This window comes from Macrobrachium rosenbergii, chromosome 48 (genome assembly GCF_040412425.1).
Source record: "Macrobrachium rosenbergii isolate ZJJX-2024 chromosome 48, ASM4041242v1, whole genome shotgun sequence".
In the NCBI taxonomy this organism is placed as follows: Eukaryota; Metazoa; Arthropoda; class Malacostraca; order Decapoda; family Palaemonidae; genus Macrobrachium; species Macrobrachium rosenbergii.
In genome coordinates, this window is record NC_089788.1 from 32,405,593 (window position 1) to 32,428,267 (window position 22,675).

The 22,675-nt window shown below is 40.0% G+C and overlaps 1 protein-coding gene across 14 annotated transcripts in view; it reads right to left on the reverse strand.

Moving 5' to 3' along the window:
- The window catches only part of Pkn (serine/threonine-protein kinase N), a 733,150-nt gene extending 711,974 nt beyond the window's left edge, over window positions 1–21,176 (reverse strand). For 7 of the 14 annotated variants that reach the window (XM_067091617.1, XM_067091607.1, XM_067091606.1 and 4 more), the window contains exon 1: window positions 20,727–20,894. In XM_067091617.1, coding sequence (XP_066947718.1) covers window positions 20,727–20,756 — 30 coding nt within the window. In that variant the 5' untranslated portion in view covers window positions 20,757–20,894. Of the gene's footprint in view, window positions 1–20,726 lie in introns of all 14 variants that reach the window. The other 7 variants (XM_067091618.1, XM_067091615.1, XM_067091622.1 and 4 more) reach the window with 2 other exon arrangements.
- Between the last annotated feature and the right edge of the window lie 1,499 nt (window positions 21,177–22,675).

The window sequence follows — 22,675 nt, forward strand, 5'->3', positions numbered from 1 at the left end:
AGCATGCGGAGTTTGACTGGGGAGCTCCCAAAACCTGAGGAGGGAAGCAGACTGTGATCCCTCTCCATGGCTCGCTTACAGAGGACAAGTCATCTTCCACCCAAGAACCATGTTTTATCAATGGCCTGGATACACTTGAAAATGCCAACTGCGTCCTTTGACCCTATGAGGGTCTGACTCACCAGACAACAAGGTATGCACATCCAATCGGACGTTTTTCCAGTGGCTGTCCACCGAGTCCTGGGATTTTCACACAACAGGCTTGGTTGAGGAAGCACGTACTCATGGGCAAACCCTACTGACCCCCCTTGGACTGCCAGTGTGCTTACTCCCAGGTGAGCAAGGGGAGTTTACCTTGGTCTAGGAGCATAGGTGGGACAAGTAGCCAACCCCCTCTCTACTGACACTGTACTTGCACCACTAATGAACCTGTCCATCAGGACTCTTACTGAATTCCCCATCTGGGAAATGGTATTCACAAGATCAAATTTATGATCTACACAAGCTTCTAGACTGGCAATGCCACTGGGTTTGGAAGAATGGGAGCCACGGATAGGGGTAGCTGGAAAAGTCGGAGGACTGGAGATGGAGAAAAGGCAGTTACAGGCGTTGAAAGGGACAAGTAAACCAACATCATCTACCTTAGGGGAATTAACCTCACTAGCAGCTCTAGCTTCGGGCCTAGCAGCTGCCTTCCTCTGTCTGTCACACTGAAGTTTATCTAAATGTGCATGTAAAGCTTTCCATCTCCCTTTATCCCAGTCTTTGCACAATTAAAGTCCGGCGAGCAAACTTGCTCTCTACAAGAAGAACAAATTGCATGACTGCCATACTTAACAATACCTGACATTAGACAAGCTAGGGTCTAACATACCAAGTTAAAATCAAAAGTCAAAACGGGAAAAGTCACAACTGGAAAAGACCCAAATACTAACTAAGCTAATTAAGATTAGCAAACTACCAAAATCACAGAATACTTCACCAAATGAAGCAAAAATCACAACCATCCAGTGAAAAAGACTCCACAGAGCTGCTCAACAACAATGCTTAGTCACTGACCAGGGGAAACCGAATTGAGCTCTTTAGCTGTGTTGTACCTATTCTGCCCCAAAAGTGGGTGGGGATAGCTACCTACACCAAAACAAATGAGAGCTACCGCGATTTTCAAATTCTGAGCTGCCGTGTAAAGTAGAATCTAATAGCTATGTAATTATTTGGTAAGTTACTTATATATACTTCAATTTTATTGTGTTCCATGCCTGATTCCTTCATATACGGCTACAGAAACTTATGCACTTGCACCACATCTTCAGATCCTTACAAATCTTCCTGCAATTGAGTTTCAGACAATCCAGAGATTAAGTTTCATATATTATTCCCAAGTAATTACATAGCTATAGTTTCAAATCGCGTAGCAGCCTTTATTTAAAATATCATGGTGGCACTTCAACAGTCTAGTGTAGGCAACAACCCCATCCACTAACGGGAGTACTGGAAATGACTTAGCAGAAAACCTCAATTCTGTTTGTGCCTTACGTCCATGAGAGGGGAGGAGGGCAGGCTCCAATTCTGTAATTACTTGGTAAGTATATATGAAACTTAATTTTATCATGAAAATAACATTTTCATATAAGTAACTTACCAAGTAATTATGTAGCAGAATCCCACATTGACAGGAGGTGGGATACATGGACATATTCAACTCCAAAACGTTAAGTAATAAAAATTAATTTGAAATAGAAAGGATTGCTAGCATTGAAACAATGCTTGTCGTTTCCTTACCTGGTAAGAGAGCCACTGCAGGTGAAAACTGACTCTGGTTGGTGCTCATCTTAACCTGTAGTGGCATGGCAGCTGAGCCATGGGTCACCTCTACTTAAGTGGGAGCTTTGCAGCAGGGGATAGGCCTCATTGCTGGCAAAGCATACACAAGTGCCCTTCCCCTGGGCACAGTACCAATATAAAAAGCAACCAGACAACACTTTCACCTACACTGAAAACATCGCAACCCTTGCTTCCTCCCCCAATACCATGCCAGCCACTGAAAATGTCCCCAAGGCACTGCAATTTTCAAATATTGTTTCAACTTCTTTCAAATAGTGAGATGCAAAGATCGGTTCGCACTTCCAGTAGGTCGCCTGCAGAATGGAAGTGAGGGATATATGTGCCTGAAAGCTAATAAGGTAGAGACTGCCGTGACAAAATGAGCTTTAACTTTAAGTAGGCAAAATGTCCTCCTGGATCCGAGAGTGTGCCTTAGAAATGAAGTCTTTGATGAAGAAGGACAATGCGTTCTTTGTCAGACAGAGCGACGAGTTCTTGACAGCACAGCAGAGGTTACTGGATGGTCCTCTGATCTTTTCGGTCCTGCTCAAGTAATAACTTAAAGTCCTAGCAGGACAAAGAGCTCTCTTCTTCTTCAGAACCAAGGTATATGTTAACATTAAGGACTTAATGGAGAAAGAATGGGGGCCAGGGATTGGAAGGGTCCTTGTTCTTGGCAAAAATCCAAGGGTAAAGTAGCAAACTGCATCTCCTTGTGAAAAAACCTACCCTTTATCGATGGCTTGGAACTCACTAATATCTTAGCAGTAGCCAAGGCTATGAGGAAGAGTCTTTTGAGTAAGGTTTCTGCAAGAAGAGGAACTAAGGAGTTCAAAAGCCACTTAAACACTATCATCCATTAAGATCTGGGACTGATGCAAAATTCAGGACCTGTGTTTAAAAACTGAGCTAAACACAGCTCGATACCTCTCAGTGGTGGAGGGCGAAAGATTCCAAGATCTCGTCAAGAAGGAAATCCGCAATTTGGGTCACAGGCGTCTCATAAGAAATGTTGAGTCTGAGAAACCAGCTTTGGAAAATCACCCCTTAGCCTAGAAGACGCGGATAAGAAATTGACGCCTGGACCTTGCAAGTCCCTGCAGTGCGTCTTGAAAACCTTTATGGTCTGACAATGTTCCGGACAGTCTGAAGCCTGTCAGGGCAAGAGCGAACAACCCTTTGGTATTCCTCAAAGTGAGGCTGTCTGAGCAGACAGTTTTTGGGGAAGGAGTCTCAGAAAGTCCACCCACATCAGTAGCAGGTCCTGGAACCATTCTTTCATGGGCCAGATTGGGGCTATGAGAGTCATCATAATGTTGCAACGAGCCAAGGACTTGTTCAACACTTCCCTGACCATGTTGAAAGGTGGAAAGGCGTAGAGGACCAAGTAGGGCCAATCTAGCAAGGTGGGGTCTGTTGCCCATGTTAGGGAATCCAGGGCCAGAGAACAAAAGAGCAAGGCAATGGTTCCTCGAGGTGGCAAAAAGGTCCAATGTTGGCCTGCCCCATAGTTTGGCAGATTCCAATACACCAGGGGATCCAAGCTCCGCTCGCAGGGAAGGACCTCCTTTTGACCGCTCAGTTTGTCTGCTAGATTATTTAGTTTGCCCTGAATAAATCGAGTGACTAGACTAACTCTATTTTGATCTGTTCACAGTAAAAGGTCTCTAGCTGTCTGGCAGAGAGAAAATAAGTGACTGCCACCTCGCTTCCGTATGTACATTAGGGCTGTGGTATTGTCTGAATGAACTACCAGTCTTGTTGTGAGCTGGGGTCAAGAAGCACTGAAGCCCTAAGTGAATTGCTTTCAGCTCTCTGACACTGATGTGAAGGTTCTGTTCTTCTGCTGACCATGTCCCGGAATCTTCCCAGTTCCCCGAGAGAACTCCCCAACCTAGAAACGAGGAGTCTGAATAGAAGTCTAGGTCTGGGCTCAGAGGATAGAGGGCTTTCCTTCCGAAAGTCTGTGTTCGGACCGCCACCATTGCTGGTCCGACTTGAACTCTGGTTTTATGGGAAACGTGTGGGTACCCGACTGTTTCCCTGTCCCAGTTGACCTTGAGGTAGAGTTGCCTAACTCTCATATGAAGTTTTCCTAACTTGACAAATGTATTGACGGACGACAGAGTCCCCAGCAGGCTCACCCACTGATGGACCAAGCAAGACGAAAGGGCTAGAAACTTGTGGACTGTTTGAAGGAAGCTGCCGATTCTCTTGGCAGACGGAAAAGCCTGAAAAGTCCAAGAGTTGAGACTCATCCCCACATAGAGGAAACTCTTGTGATGGGGCCAACTGGGACTTCTGAAGGTAGATGATAATTCCCAGTCCTGAGAGAGATGTTAAAGTCCTTCATGCATTTTCCCTCGAAGGGGATTGAAGAGGAAAGTCATCCAGACATAGACTGATGTTTATGCCTGTACAGGCAGTCCTTGGTTATCGGCGGGGGTTCCGTTCTGGGGGTGTGAGGATAACTGAAAATCGCCACCAACCGAAAATTGGCAATTTCCGGCGCTTTTCGGGCTTATCGGCGCTGAAATATGCCGATTTTCGGTTATCGGCACCTCTGTTAGGTATGTATTGTCGCCAATACCCAATTATAGGCACCAATCAGCAGAAATCAGTGATTTTCATCGCTAGACAAGCGCCATAAAACCGGATTGCCGTTAACCGGGGACAGCCTCTAAAAGGAAGTAATCTGTTAAAGGAGCAGGGACTCAAGTGGACACTTAAGCTGCCATAGAGAGGCCGAAGCAAAGAGCTCAAAACTGGAAGAATTTAGCAGGAGCTAGGCGCTTCAAGAGGAGGCAGGCATTTAGACGCTGACGTGGGACGCCTGAGAGAGTTTCCTGAAAGACAAACCTTAGATACTTCCTGGAGTCCGGATAGATGGGGAAGAGGAAGTATGCTTCCTGCACTGCATATCCAAGGTTACCATTCAATCACCCTCGTGAATGCATGAAAGGACTGACTGGTTTGTCTCCATCTGTCCATCTGAACTTCATCTTCCAGATGAAGAGATTGAGGGCGCTTATGTTGAGGACTGGTCCCCAAACCCTGACGATTTGGGGACCACAGACAGACGGAAGTAGAGGCCTTCTGAGTTGATGTCCTCGACTTCTTCTAGGGCTCTCTTTTGAAGGAGAGAGGAGACCTCCTCCAAAGGGTCAAATGTTTTTCCAAGCCTCTTGAGAAGGCTGTCAAAATGATAGGAGAACAGACTTAAGGGGGCTCTCCAAGAACGGAATGGAGTAGTCCTCCCCAAGAACTTTGACAATCTGCTGTTCTGTCCTTCTGATACTCCACTTCTCCCAAAACTTGAGGAGACTGGCTTCCACTTGTGCATGGAGGACTTCTTCCTCATTTCTGGGCAAGGACTTGAGCTCCTCTTGATAGAACTGTCCAAGAAGCAGACATTGAAGTGGGTCCTAGACTGAACTTGGCCTTACTCCCATGAAAGGGATGTAGCTGAAGAGGAGACACCATCTTAGGAACTAACGCGGACCAATTCTTGGGGCGTTTGGAAGAATGCACCAGAAGTTAACTTCCATTGGAGGTCCGACTTCTGGGCCTGAGTGACTCCTTTAGTGGAAAGGGAGCACCAAAAATCTCTTTTCTTCTAAACCCCCATACAGAAAAGAGCTGCAAATTCAAGAGAGCCATCCCCAATGGTTGTCTGCACAAGAAAAAACTCCTAGCCAGTCCGAGGCAAAGTCTCCAACTAAATCACTGCCATCTTTAATCTTCTTGGCTAGTGCTCTCACCATCCAGTCCAAGAAACTCAAAGCTTCAAGCAACTCAAAGAGGTCAAGTTCTGCTGACGAAAAACATAACTTTCGCCAAAGAAAACGCAAAGTGTCGGGAAGAAGGAGCTTCCCCGTGGCACAGGAAAGAAAACTTCTAAGGATTAAGCATGAGGGAGGAAAGATAAAGGAAGCCTTACCTTGCTCCACCTTAGCAGAAAGCCAAACTTCAATCTCCTTTAGCACCTTCCTAGAAGATGAGGAAAGCACCATTGTGTGGAGCCTAGGTCTGTCATCTAGATGGCTCTCATCAGGAAGGCCGAGGTAGCTAGCTAGAGCCAATAAAAGGTAAGAGAGCTCCCCACAAATATTGAAGGAGAGTTGCATAGGCTAGGAGACCCGAGGTCAGAAAAAGGAGCTTGGCGCTCCGAACAGGAGATTAATACTGAAGAGTTGGCGCCGGGAACTTGGCAATTGGCGCTGAGTACTCATGAGCTAGCAGCAGACGCTCAGGAGCTGAGAGGGATCGTTGGGAACTTAAAAGCCAAATACTGGCACCCAACAGAAGTACAGTACACTCGGGAGAGAAATACTCCGGCTGTCCCATGTGCTGCAGGAAGGTTGAGAACTGCGCCCAGCTCCTAAAACTGCCAACTGGGCAGCAGAGAAGAGCTGCCACCATCACCTGTGAGCCTCTTCTCGGATCAACGGATGAGTGATGAATCGGCAGACATCCAAGACACCTTTCCAGCAGCTGTCTGTTGAAACCTGGGATATATATAAGTGCAACAGGTTCAACTGAGGGGGCAACAACCTGTGGGCAAACCCCACCGGCCTCCCTTGAACTTCTGGCATGTCTTCTCCCATGTTCAGGGGAGCAGGGCAGAGACCATCTCGGAGAACCAGCAGGCCAAGAAGCCACCTCCTTTACTTGCATAACACGTTTCCTGTCAAGATGCCTTTCCAGTGGCTGTCTGCTGATACCTGGGAATGCACAACAGGTTCGACTGAGGGGGCAGCTACCCATGGGCCAACCCCATCAGCCTCCACTGGACTTTCAGTATGTCTTTTCCCAGGTTTAGGGGAGTATGACAGTGACCTTGGTCTAGGAGAACCAAAGGGACGAGTAGCCATCTCCTCCACTTCACTGTATTCACTACTAGATTAAAATCTTGTTAAATCTAGACTTGAGACTGGCAATGGCAAGGGATGGAAGCAAGGGAGCCAGGCGTGGAAGTAGGTGGATTAAAAGTAGGAGGGTTAGTAGCAGGAGAAAAATGGGAAGGGGGAAGGAATAGCAGGGTTATCTTCTAACCTAGGCTTAACTAAGAGAAGCACATTTCTTGGTGCTAGAGGCTGCATTCTTCTTCCTATCACTAACTTCTCTAGGTGACATTAAGTACCTTCCACTTAAGCTCACTTGGCACCTGGGGCTTGAGAGCAGGCGTTAGGAGCTGGCGCCGGGCGCTCGGGCAATCATTACAGTCAGCACCAGTTCCTCCTTACTACATTATGCACCCTACACTTATTGCAAAACATGTCTCCTTACTACAAGGGTCATTTGAAGATTTGATCAATCTGTTAGGAATCATCGCTACAATAGCGAAAACTAGATGAACTTGAATCAGAGAGAATAACAACAAAAACTAGAAAATGACCTGAAAGCTATCAAAGCTAGAAGGCTACTCAAAACAAGCGATAAAACTTCAATGAAATTCAGCCATACAACTGAAAATCAGTAAACAAAAGCTGCGGCAAACCCCCAATGTCACTCAAGAGTTGGCAGAAACAGAATGAGGTTTTCTGCTAAGTCGTTTCCAGTCCTCCTGTTAGTGGGTGGGGCTTGTCACCTACACTAGAATACTGAAGTGCTACCACAATTTTTAAAATAAAGGCTGCTACGCAAGTTGAAACTATAGCTATGTAATTTACTTGGTAAGTTACTTCTATGAAACAGGTTATCCGAAACCTCAAGTCACAGTATGACAACCACTGAACCAAGAATTCCTTAAGTTAACTTTTAGATATTTTATATTTATGGCCTCATATATTTAAAACAACAATAAAATCAACACAAAATGTATTAAGACATTTGTCCTTCTTTTACTAGAATACTGTTCTCCAGTGTGGATGTCTGCTTCTGCCAGAGATTTCTCTTTCTTAGATAGGGTGGTTTATAGTGGTAAGTTTCTGTTTCCTAAGACTAGCACTTATGACTTGGACCATTGACAGATTGTCTTGTTTCTCATTTGTCAATTCATCATAAGTTTTATTTTAACAGAGGACGTTCACTGCTACAATTTATCCCTGATCCTCTTTTCTTACTGAGAGTGACCATATTTGTTGAACAGCACCACCAATGTGCAGTGAATATGCCAGACTGTCAAACTACTCAGTTCCAGAGGTCTTTTTTCCTCACATCATGAGGATATTGTGCAATCAGAACCTCAAACGTTCAAGTGAAGATCCAATTAATTACTGTACTACCCTAAAACATTTCACCTTGATTTTAACCATTTATTTATATTTTTATCTACTCATCCATAAATATGACATTTTTATTCTAAAATAATGTTTAACACATACTTACCTGTTAGTTACATATAGCTTTAGTCTTTGACGTCACGGCAAAATTTCAAAACGCGGCAGCGCCCAGTCCGAATATCGGGTGATCGCCCTTACCTGCCCTCTGTCGGGTACTAGAACTATTCCAACATGCTTCAGAATAATTTGCCTACCTGTCCCCGTGGGGAGGAGGGTGGGCTTTCGTATATGTAACTAACAGGTAAGTATGTGTTAAACATTATTTTAGAATAAAAATGTCATTTTAACACATACAACTTACCTGTTAGTTACATATAGCTGATTGACACCTTTAGGAGGTGGGGCAATGACAGCTAAAAAGAGTTGTTGGAAACATTAAGGTTATTAATGTAGAAAATTTCTTAGTTCCTCACCTGCTAAGGTAGCTGATTCCACAGTTACTGCCTCAGTAACCTGCTATCCTTAGAGCAACTGCGAGGGTATAATGACCTGGTCGCAGATTGCTTAAGCTGGGTATCAGTCACCTAGGACATGGCCGTGACAATACCACAAGTATGCCCCTGCTCAGGGGCAGCACAAACATCATGAATTACAAAAGGGTCACCCAACACCAAAGAAAAAGCATAACCATAAAAACCAAAACCAACTGTGGGTAAAACTAACCAACACTTACCCTCACAGACAACCGTAAAAAACCTTCACACTCCAAAAACAAGTAAGTAAAGGTAGGTTAATCCTCCTTTACCCCTTTACCCATTACCGTGCCAGATACAACAAAGGGCCCTAACGTGCTGCACTCATCAAACACTGTCTGCACTTGCGAGAGATAATGCAAAGCAAATACAGACTTACATCTCCAGTAGGTTGCTTGCACAATATCTTGAAGGGAGAGGTTCCTTTTATAAGCGAGAGAAGTAGAGATAGCCCTCACTTCGTGAGCCTTCACTTTACACATTTTCAAATCATTCTCTGAAATATTGGAGTGAGCTTCAGAAATCAGATCTCTAATAAAGGACATGGCATTCTTGGACATTGGTCTAAGAGGGTTCTGACCGAACACCATAAGGAATCTGAAGGACCCCTAATATCTTTAGTCCTTCGCAAATAATATTTCAAGGCTCTGACTGGGCAGAGGAACCTCTCCTGCTCCTTACCTACCAATTCCGACAGACTCGAATCTCAAAAGAGCGAGGCCACGGGTGCGAAGGGGTCTCGTTCTTGGCCATAAAAACAGTTTGAAAGAACAAATTGCTTTTGAAGCAGAGAATCTACTCTCTTATCCAAGGCGTGGATCTCACTGATTCTCTTAGCTGTAGCTAACAAAACTAAAAAGAGGGTTTTCCTCGTAAGATCTCTTAAAGAAGCAGAATCCAGGTTCAAATTTCTCAGACATAAGCCACTTCAGGACTACATCAAGATTCCCACTTAAACAACTTTAGCATCTGACCTCTTAGAGGTACCGAAGGATTTAATAAGGTCCGTTATATCTTGGTTATTAGAGATATCCAAACCTCTGTGACGAAAAACAGTAGCCAGCATGCTACGATAACCTTTAAGTGTGGATACAGAAAGGTTCTTATTCCCGAGGAACAAAAGAAAATCCGCAATCTGCGTCACGAGGTTCTGGAAGAGGAAATGTCATGATCTTTGCACCATGAACGAAACATATTCCACTTGGACTCATAGACCTTGATCAAGATGGTCTTCTGGCTCTAGCGATGGATTGAGCCGCTTTCTTGAAAATCCTTTGCTTCTGAGTAGGCGTTCGATAGTCTGAACGCAGTTAGCCGCAGACTTGACAGGTTTTCGTGAAATCTCCTGAAGTGGGGCTGTCTGAGTAAATCTACTCTGTTTGAAGGCTCCTCGGGAAGTCGATCAGAGATCCATGAGAACTGGGAACCAATCCCTGGAAGGCCAGAAGGGGGCTATCAACGTCATCCTGGTGTTGGAGTGGTGCTGAAATTTCCTCAACACCGCACCTAACATCTTGAACGCGGGAAGGCGTAAAGGTCCAGACCCGACCAATTCCAGTAGCATTGCGTCCGTCTGGAAGGCTGCTTGGTCCGGGACAGGAGAGCAGAAGATTGGGAGCCTGTTCGACTTGTTCGTCGCGAACAGGTCTACCAGAGGTTGACCCCAAAGGCTCCACAGCGACTTGCACACTTCTTCGTGCAAAATCCACTCTGTGGACAGAACCTGGTACTTCCTGCTCAAGGAGTCCGCTCTCACGTTGAGGGCTCCTGAATGAATCTCGTTAGGAGCAGAATCTTGTGCTTCTCTGCCCACAAAAGGAGGTCTCTTGCTACCTCGCTGAGGGAGTAAGCTTCTATTACCTCTTTCAAATGATCACCACATTCTTGGGAGGCTTGAATTTTAAGCATGTTCCATATGAATAGGGGTTGACCTGAATAACAATAATTAACAAAGTGGCAGAGAGAACAGAATAAACAGAAGGTGCTAAGTCATTAGTTGGTCTGGTAGTTGTAAGAACTGCCATTCAGTTGTTTACATCCAGGATAGCCAAAAGTTTTTAACTACTATAATAAAAACTTGAGGAACAAAGTACTTTAATTAACAACCATAATGCCAGTGCATAAAAATGTTACAGTACCTAATGATAGGCATTTCCACTACAGATTGACGATGGAGACCAAAACAGTGCATGTGTAAAAGGTACATAAAAAGATAACCAATGTACAAAAATAATGGAAGGGTTCCTCTTCTGTAAAGAAGATGAGAACAAAATTCTTTGTCAAAAGACATTCAGCATCTGATGAAAGTGACAACAGAAAAGATTCTCCACTGAAACCAAACCAAACTACTTAATGTATATTATGCTAGCACGACAATTCCCTTTCTTACCAATCTGACATGAAACCAGCCTGCAATGGCAGCTCAAGAGAATGGGAAGCGATTGCAGTGGTAATCTCTACACTGTATAACTGTACAGGTTCTGGCATACAGTACATGTGTTTTTTTTAATAATCTACAAAAGACTCAACATTCCCAGATATTTCCTGCAAGTTCAGCATTTACAATAATACTGTACTACATAATCAGGAGTTCTGAATGTCAATAGTTTTCTGAGTAGGAAACTTCCTGACATATACCTGAACGTACGAGCAACAAAACAATAAGCTATGATATTCTTGCAATGATTCCATTTCCATTCCCTCTCCTTTGAATGCAGAATAACAGTCTGCTCCCACTACAATATTCCCTACTCTTTCTTTTACATTTCATTCATTCCACTTTTCTTTCCTGACCAAACTATCTACAATCTAGCAAACCACATGACCCAATGTATTAAGGCTAATCAAATTCAGAGCAGAAATAAAGTTTGCAAATCTAACTGTGTGCACAAAAGATACTGTTCAAGTAACTTTTTAGAGAAAATGTTAAAGCTCAACACTTGAAGAACTTACGAGTTTACATCAATGCATTAAGAAAGATTCTGGTAGCTCTTTCATTGTAATTATATATTTATATAAGTTTTTGTTTAATGTAGCCACAGCCACTTGCTCTATTTTTCTAGTTTCTGCATGTGTATCCATGGATTTATCTTTTGTTTCATTCATAATATAATCCATATATAAATATATATATATATATATATATATATATATATATATATATATATATATATATATATATATATATATATATATATATATATATATATATATATATATATATATATATATATATATATATATATATATATATATATATATATATATATATATATATATATATATATATATATATATAATATATATATATATATATATATATATATATATATATATATATATATATACATACATACATATATACACACACAAAAAGTCCCGGTTATCGGAGGGGTTTTCGTTCCGACAGCATGATGATAAGCGAAAATCGGCAATAACCAAAAATCTGCAATTTTCGGCGCATTTCCAGCACCGATAAGTGCCGAAAATTGTCAATAAGTGCCAAAAATCGTCGTTTTTCCATCAGTGGCATCTCTGTTAGGTATGTATCGCTGCAGAAAATAGCTGATTTTCATCGCTAGACAAGCCCCGAGAAACCGGATCGCTGATAACCAAGCCCGCCGATAGCCAAGGATTGCCTGTACAGTGTCCTGTACAGTGTACTGTATGTGTGTATATATACTGTATATATATACACACAAGTACCATCATACGACCAAGCTTGGTTCCGACCAACTGGATGTAAGTCAAAATGGATGTAATTCGAACCCTAGAAAGTGGCTGACATACTGGGTAGGGCATAATATAAAACTTTTGCTATATAAAGTACCTACATAGTACTGTACTATATTGTAATGTACAATCATTATTTCCATCTTTTTACCACAATGTACTTCTACTGATATATTTTATTCATTTATTTAATATTTTGTACAAGTAGGCTCAGAGGTACAAAGGGGTTAGGTTCTTGCATGCATGTCAGAAGTTGATTTTAACGTAATTCGGTTTGCAATTCAGTCTACAGCACAGTTAATACCGTATGATGCTGGTGATAGGGCAGGGTAACTGAAACTGATGCTGCCTGAGTGATGAGAGAGCTCTCCCGAGATGGCACGTTGCCGAGTAACCCAGTGGTCAACTGTCATATGGCGTTTGCTCTTATGCATCACCCTGGCCAGCCCCACTGCCAGAAGTACAGTTGTAAGTACGAATGGTCATATTTATTATATATGTATATATATTTATGGTTTTCTATGACACTGTATCACTTATTTCTTTAATAATTCAGAAGTATTCTTACTGAGGCTGGAGACTAGGTAGACCCACAGTATATGAAATGAGTTGGTAGGATCTGGGAGTGTCACAGACCATAAGTCACTGGAAGGGCGTTTATCGCTCTCGGGGGAGAACAAGTGCAAGATAATTACTGTTTCCTTTTAACTAAGCCCCAAACCTAATTAACTCCCCACAAGTTTTCAAATTACTGGCGAAGACCTTTTGTCATTAATCCCCAGGTGCACGCCAGCCATGTATCCTGAAGCTATGCCTCGAGCACGTTCCCTACCTTAAAAAGGGCAAGTCAAAAGAGATAATCAGTTAGTCTGTGTTGGTCAGCCGAAGGCGCTGCCCGACTAAGCAGCAAGCCAAGTGTGAGTCAGAAATTTATTTCTGTTTCACATGTGCTTGTGTGTTGAATTTCTATCTTATTCACTCAGAAGGGATAATTCGAATGAAATGCTGTTAATTGGGTCATTGCTGAGTTGGGGAGTTGGGGAAAACATGCTGGTATGCAAGCAGTTACCTTGCCCAGGTAATTCCTTGGGCGCAGTTGCCCTCAGGTTCCAACTTCTTTTATGACTTGTATGGCCTAGTGGGCAGCGCCCTTGCCTTTCAATTGAAAGACTTGGGTTCGATCCTGATGTGAGTCAGAAATTATTTCTGTTCCACACATGATTGTGTGTTGAATTTCTACCTTATTCACTCAGAAGGGATAATTTGAATGAAGTGCTGTCAGTTGGGTCATTGCTGAGTCGGGAAGTTGGGGTAAACACGCTGGTATGCAAGCAGTTAGCTTGCCCAGGTGCAGTTGCCCTCAGGCTCCAACTTCTTTTATGACTTGTATGGCCTAGTAAGCAGCGCCCTTGCCTTTCAATTGAAAGACTTGGGTTCGATCCTGATGTGAGTCAGAAATTTATTTCTGTTCCACATGTGATTGTGTGTTGAATATATATATATATATATATATATATATATATATATATATATATATATATATATATATATATATATATATATATATATAATGTATAAAATGATACCTAGAACCAGCTGCCAAAATTCAACTCCTAACTGGAGACTTTCCATGTATATGGGAAGTCCCTTCAGTATATCCCCAAGTATTCAAGCTCCTCATCCAGAGTAAACATTGATGCAACAATTATTAAGACAAGTTATAGTCGGATCATGAAATCAGTCTGAAAGGGGGGCTCCAAATTTCCTTACAATGTTGACATATTCCAGTTTCTTAAAAGTACCTTGCTCACTAAGGATACCCTTTCTTTGGACCTTGACCTGTCATATCCTCTACAGCATTTCTGTTTCTTTTCCTTATGAACAGCAGAGTTTAAAGTTAACGTTTCTTCTGGAAAAGATGACAAAACAAAAAGTATGTCAAATTTAAATATTAACTTTCAACAGTTAAACCTCTCCTTTAACGAACACCAATTTCGAGTCATGTAAGTTCACAATTTTGGACTTTGTGTCACATTATGTATATCCCTGTAATTAATTGTAAGGCTCATTGATATTCTTTAAATAATGAAAATTTTGGGGGCTTTTTATATTTTACATATAGCAGGTCTCATACTGAAAGGAGTTAACCCAAGTGACCCAAAGCCACTGACCACCCCTTAGGGTAAACAAAGACTTGTCAACACATGAAGATAGTTCTGTCACATTATTTTAATTAATATTTCCATATGCTATTTCTAACAATATATGAATTATAATATTGCCCACAATTATAATTAGATGCAATTCTCAAATAGTCTTCTATTCACAATTCAAAAGTGTCTTTAAATACCTTATTGGCAGACTGAGGAAAGAATATTTGGCATCACTGTTCCTCCATTTCCTGAGACCCCTCTTTCACCAAGTATGCTAGTTGGATTTATAGTTGTTTGGGTGATTTACTATAATTTTATCAGATTTAAAATTAAAGCAATCACTTCCTGAGTATGACTATAAGGCTTTCCCTGTATTTTCTATATTTATTCAGTTTGGTAATGTCATCACTACTTAAAAAAAAAGAGAAACCTATTAAGTACTTTTCTTGTAAGCTAATGACCAAGCTTGTTTGGGCAGCCTTGTCAACACTGGTCACTTCATCATACAGTTGCATGGAGTTGAGACCAACCACTTATATTTTTTCTGTAAACGACTGTACATTGCCTAAGTACCTCAGTGAATGGACTAAAATCAAAAGCACTGCAATTTTTGTGTGTTTATGTTTACGTGGTGGCTTCCAATGCTTCATTCTGTACAATCATCTACACACACACATATAGGCTATGTTAACTGTGGGGGGTTACAAACCTCACAGTAAGATTTAACAGTAAGCAACTGACCAAACTTGAAATTTTATTGAAACAGTAGATTCAATAGGCCTTGTAATGCAAAATAGCCAAGTTATTTACTAGCTGCATATGGAGACACATATAAGAAAAAAAAAAAAAAAAAAAAAAAAGGCTTCAGTTCCTTAAATATGAGATCATCTACATACCCTACATGAAAAATATATAGCTCAAACAAAATAAGAATGATAAACAAACACACTGAATGTGGTCCTGTCTGACAATCTAAGTCAAGAAATTACCTGGATATAATAAACTGCAGCCTGCAGTATACTGCAGTCATCTGATATCAAATAAGTAATTACATATCAAACAATGTTATTTTATGTATGTACACACACACACACACACACACACATATATATATATATATATATATATATATATATATATATATATATATATATATATATATATATATATATAGGCTACAATACAAATCCTTCACAGAATTCTGGCTCAAAAGTAAAACCTTTGGGCAATAACAATAAAAACTCAGGCCAGGTTTATATTAGCACTGTTTACGAAAACAAACAGTTTAAAACAGCATTTGGTGCCAGTCTTCTGATCTTTTAAAACAGCATTTGGTGCCAGTCTTCTGATCTAAGTAATTAGCCTATGAGAGAAATTGAGACTCCCTGACTAACAAATAGACATACAGTATCTTAACATATGAAGCATCCATCTCTTTTTAAGGGGTTCTAAGATATACATAACTGCATATCAAATCTGCTTAAAATACAGTGCTATAATAAAAATGGAAATTTTACAAACTCCAAAATGTCCACATAGCCTACTATAAAGAAACCACAATTTATGACAAGTGCAAAAACTGCAAGTCATTTGCAACCACAGAACAGAACCTCATTAAGTTGGAAAAAGAAATTCACGACGGAATGAATAGTAAACATTTCAGTAAGCTTTAATGTACTGTATATGTTTCACTTACTGTACACTAGACATAATGCATTTAAATACATCTGCACCCTAGATTGCTAACTTATCTGAATAACACTGCCACACAAATGTAGAAATAATAAATGAAACACAAAATTCCTTATGTTCACAAGGAACCCACAAACACTATTTCCAATGCCAGGGTTGAATAGTGATAATGAAAACTATCAAAGGACTTGTAATTACTGTTTTATAAACAAGAGGTACTTCTTTTAAGGTCAATTCTAATTTTTCTTTCTGACCTGAATACCATCTTCAATTTTCCAATTGCAAACCAAAAATATTAAATACCACAGAACATTCTTCACTTCTGTACAAGAAAAATAATTTTCTAAACAAGCACTTAAAAATAACTTTTGCTTTCTGTGCCTTTCCACCCAAGGTTGTGTTTGTAACCCATGTGGTTGAAGAGCTACGAGCAATGGTGGTTATCTTCTCATTCAACAAACTGTTAGGTTTATTTCTTCCTGTTATTATCTAGGAAGCATATAAGGATTTTCCTACTAAACAGAGTATTTTCACTGTTACTACAATCCTTCATCCATCAATTTACAAAGAAAAGACCATTTAGATATTTTCATTATTTTTGTCATGATCACCAAGAATCTTGAAGTGTGGCATTAATTTCAAATCATCACTGACCAGTATCATTCTGCAGTTGTGAAATATGCACAATGTGTAATAAAATCTATTTAAAATTTCCCTTTCACATACAAACACTACTAATGCTGTGTAATGGAAACCTTGACACATGCAGTCAATATACAGTATATCTGATGCAATACTGATACTTTTGATCATTAATTAGAAAATAACAAATTACTGTACAGAAAAATGTAACTTGAATCCCGTATTAACTATCACAATAACATAAATTTTCAGACAAAATCCAAAATGAAGTAGGCTAAATAGCCTACATGAAAGTTGTAATTTTTCACACCAAAACTGAACAAAATGCCTATAACATTGTAAAAAAAAAAAAAAAAAAGTTTCTGATCTATAAATCTACAGTACAGTTTACGTACTGCATTTTCTAGCCTATGCATAGTCTGATCTAAAAATTTACAGAACTGATGTACGATTTTAACTGTTCCAGAACAAAAAGGTTCCTTCTTCAAGCTACTGTATTCCAAAATTATTCAACATCAATATTACAAAGAAATTAATATTTGTATACAATGTATCACCCTAATAAGACTGTTTATTGCATAATTTTGCATTTAATATTGTATTTTGTTTTGATATCATCCTATAAATATTACACTAAACCAACATTAATGATTTGTATACAATGTATCACCCTGATGAAAGTTAGAGGAATTTAGTTTATATGCACAATTTTTGCATTTACTGTATATTGTATTTTGTTTTGCCAAAAATAAGTCATCCCAGCCCTAGGAGAGCTAAATACAGTGGTCCCTAAAACTAAGGTATACTTTTTTTCTAACCCACCAACAGAAATAGCAAATGTTTAGTCTTTCTTTATATCCATGTAGGGAGAGACTTAGCTCTTGCAGTACTGCCTACACATACAAAATTATGTGGCGATAATCCCAAGATAATGGGCAAGAAAAACACTGCTAAGCTACCTGTGTGCTTGTAACTCAAATCACAACTCCAATGATTGGAAGAAGTTCTACTAAATGGTCATCAATGTTATTTTGATGTATACTGAATATTTTTTATTTCTTAAAGCCCTTGTACACAATGAAAAATATTTAAAATCCCTTTACGCTCATTCCAAGTACGCAGAGCATGAGGTTCATTCCAAGTATATATGCAGAGTATGAGGTAACTTTCATTTCATGTGACTATGCTAAACAAAACAGTGAAAAATACAGGTGCTACTTTAGTTTGTTATCCAAACGTCACCTACTATTCAGAGGTGCTAGCACTGAACACGGTGGAAGCTCCATTGGATGCTGTGTTTAGCACTAGCACCTCGGAGCAGGTGACGCGTAAATAACAAGCCAAAGTAGCACCAAAATACAAATAAAAATTACATACTTCATCTGTAAAACAATGCGAAACTCTAAATCTTCATCATTACTTATGAATGTGTTGTCACACTTGTAACGACAAAGACAAATGATTCAGTTAAGTCTTAATAGCTTTGAAAAAATGTATAGGCACCCAGAGTACAAAAAAAAGGTGTCACCATCCAACTGATAACAACAAAATGAAGTGGTCAATAATCACTTACTACTGCAATAACGGCAGAAATCACCTTTACCGAAACTGCAAAACAATTCATGCTAATTGTTTTTGGTGGTGTGTAAGCCCAAGTAAGCCTTCTGACAAATTGCTTACAAGTTGGATACTATAATTGATAGCATAATACAGTAAAGCTAAATAACATTGTCCCATTTTTAAACACTCATCAGGTTATCAGGAAGAATTTGTTTTGGTGAGGGGTGATGGGCTAATTAGAGCAGCCTGAAGTTACATAAGTTTGACAGACAAAAGTCACATTGAAGTATGACCTGGGGCCTCAAGGAATGAAATTGCTGAAATTTCAGGTCTGTATACAGGGCCCTTCAGGTCTCTGGGGTTCCAGTGCAGCTAACATCACTGAATGTCACAGGAAACATTAATCCAACGATCTAAATGAATTGGAGATTTAAATCGAAGGTGTGGACTTCATTCAAACTATCTAAGGCAACTGCAAACTTTACTTAAACTATCTGGCCAATGGCAACTCCATAATTAAGGTAGAAATGCTCATATTTATTAAGCTCCACATAGTACTCAATCCCCTTTATCTAATCTCACTGTATACTGTACAGGATACCTAACTTAAAATTCCAGTATAAATTTATTCAGTGTTAAATTTGGTAAAACTCAACTTTAGACTTATGTTATCATATCAGCCACCACACAATTATTAAGCACCATCTTGTCCTAAAATCTAAAGTCAACAAGGAATGAATTCTTCCATTCTTGTATAATGTACATGTTCATTTATCAAGCCCTTGTACACAATAAAAAAAAATTGCCAAATTTCCTGTAGGCCTAATACTTTACAGTACAAGGTAACTTGGTGTATATGAATGTCTGCACATTTCACATAACAGTAACTAATAATAAAATATATACTATTTTCCTCAACTATATTAAACAGTCTATGTTCTGAATGGGAATGCAAGGCTGACTCTGTTGAGACTGCTTGCATTCCATATCATACACTGTGGTTGTTAATGAACTGGAACTATGAGAAATATGGACTTGTCAATGTGGTGCAAAAATTTTAGATGGCAAAACTGAGCCTTACTGTGTCCAAAGGCCTTGAAAGTTATTCTACTTTAGAACTGGCCTCTACATTGAAATAAAAATTGAAAACCAAAACGTCTCACATGGCCAACAGCTTAACACAAACAGCCAGTTGACAAACTGAGAGAACTCATTACGAAAACTTCTGCTAAGAATCAGTGTAGAATTTTAGATACATTTTCATAATGGCCTTATATCATCACCCCATGTAATTCCACGTTTGCTTATGCTTAATAATAGTTTTTCGTTGATATATAATATTTAGCCTAGTCTGTGCAAGTTGGTAAGCACTGACTAAATGCATTGGCTTCTGTCAAAAAAACATAGTATTCACGTCTAGACCTAGTGACCTAAAGCCACAAAACTGGCTATATCGACTTAGCTGTTTCAGCTTACCGATAGCCTACATATATACCTATAATGCTTAACACGAACTCGCCCCATAATTATGCTTACAGCAAATAGACTTAAATTTTACTCACCTACTCAATTACAACTAGAAAAAACTAAGCCTATATACTACCGTAATATAGTATTTGAGCCTGGCTTACCTACACTTTAAGCTCAGGCTATGAATATACAGTAGTCTAGAGCAACCGAGGCCTACAATGTTAAAAAATTGATAAAAAATGCACTTAGGCTATAACGAATAACTAAAGATCACAAACCGCACCGAATCTTAATACCTCTTTACATAACTCTTGCTTAACGTAGACTTTCTCAGCTTAAAAATGATCCAGGAGCATATTACACGTAAATCGTTTATTAACTGTTAATTCCATCCCCATACATCAAATTAAAACCAAACAATGATCAATTTATTCAATCACACAAATACTCTAGGATGCTCTCCCGCAAACTTCTGCTCAAGAAAGAAGAAAAAAAAAAAAGTTTTAAATTTCGGACTAAACTTTAGGACGGCGGGTGGTGACTAATACTTTGGTTGTTCCTCCGCCTTTTTCCTTCTGGGGAGGAGTTCCTTCGGTCCTTGAGAGAGGACTCTGCCTGAGTACCTTCACAGGAGCGGTATCACCGCCCATGGGCACCCAACTCCTCTTAATAGTGATGGAAATAAAACTTCTTCTTTTTCTCTTCTCTCTGTTGCTTCCTGTTCGCGCGGTCTCTATTGAGACCGCCCACCTCCCGATCCCACTGCCGCCCATCTTGCCTCCTCACAGCCCACCCTGCCGCCCATTCCCATCAGCATTACAAAAAAGGCACGACTTTCGATGGAAGGAAAGTGAGTGAGGGAAGTGACTTCACAAACAAGAGGGAGTTGTACATACCTGTATATAAACATGACCGTGTTCGGCCATCTTGGAAGATGCGAGTCCACGGGCTGAATATTAGCTCATAACTGACGAAGTACACGCCGCAGGTTATTCACACGATGCTCCGCGGCATCTAGATCACACTCGAGCCTTACAACACCACCATCACATGGCTCATTCACTCATCACGAACTTTTAACACACCGTATATAACACAGCACATCCTCCAAGCTAGCGACGACCAGCACTTGCAAGGGGTAGAGCTCAACTGCGACAGGTTAAGTTGACCAATCGCGGAACCGGGTGCAGGCGGCATAGGCAACCCACACCACCATGATAACTCGCCCACGGTTGGCCCACTCAGACTCCGACCATCCCCCACCACCACCAACACACCATCACCAGTCCACCGCCAACACCACCACCGCCGCCACACCGAGAATGGGAAAACCGACTACCAGGAACAGACCCGTTTTCTATCGAGGGTTCATCCTCATATCACACGGGGGACTCTGTCGCTGTCTTCTTCCGTCTTTTTCAATGTTTTTAATTACTCTTGCACACCCCTTCAGTGGCAGCCTCTCTACCAAAATTATTTTCAAATTGTATCCTACTTCCTTCTCTATGCCATGAAATGAACGGAACTTTGCCACGGCTAGGAACAACCCATCAATGGGCATGACGAGGCACGGGGAAGAGGTCATACAGAGACTGTAGATGGGGTGTCCCTTTCAACTTTCTAGCCTGAGGTCGTCTGCTTCTCTCTCTCTCTCTCTCTCTCTCTCTCTCTCTCCCATTCCCCGTCCTTTGAACCTGAACTTGACACACCTTTCAGCCCCAAATATAGATCACACTCAACATCGTTCTAATCGACTTGTGACAGGTGTTTTTCTTAAAATTGGGAGGAAAATGTGACAAGTAAAGCATACTTTGCCCCTGACCGGTTGCGTTTTCTTCGTGTCAGTTTTTTCGAAGAGCATCTTCACTGGACGTTCGAGCATATCATCATCATATTTCTGCACAGCAAACTGGTTTCGCCAGACAACACAGAGAACGGCATGTAGGTTTTGTAGACCGTCTGAATGGCGTCTGGCATATCAATGGGCACGGCATACCCAGAGTAGAAAGTCATGAATGGAGTTTGCTGTCCTGAATCCATGCTTTGGAATAATATTCCAGTCTATGGTTTACCAGGAACATTTGTGTGGGCCGCAAGTGGTTCGTTTTGTCTAGCAAGAACATGAAAAATAGGAAAACCTGCTTTATTGTTGAAGATATTTGCTAGAAGTGAGTATTATCACCTCAAAATGAATTTTTAAGGGCAAAACTAAACGTTTTTTGTACTGAATATTATGATCAGGATCATATTACTATAACCATATTCATAAAGAGAGTCTATCATGAGACGGAAAAGTCAACGAAATTAAGACGTACAATAATCACACACACACACACTCACAAATACATATAATATATATATATATATATATATATATATATATATATATATATATATATATATATATATATATATATATATATAGTATATAAATTATATAAGCTCAAGCTTGCCTGAGATTGCAATGCGTTCAGCTCATGGAAGAAAATAGTCTTCACCCACTTATGGCCTAAGCTCAGGCATCACATGCTTACAAAGTTCTCAGTATTAGGTCTATTGTAGGCCAACATCAAACGCCGAAGATCACAGAGAATATTTAACACTGGATCTCTGTTGAGCATACAAAGTTTCCGAACAAGTCCAAGTATAAGTATAACATACGAACACAAAGTTACCAGAATTATCTAAGTTAACTTAGATTTCAAGAGTTCTGAGAACAAAATCTCTCTAACTAGAACTAGAGCATACATACAATACTAATATATATATATATATATATATATATATATATATATATATATATATATATTTATATATATATAATTTATATATATATATATATATA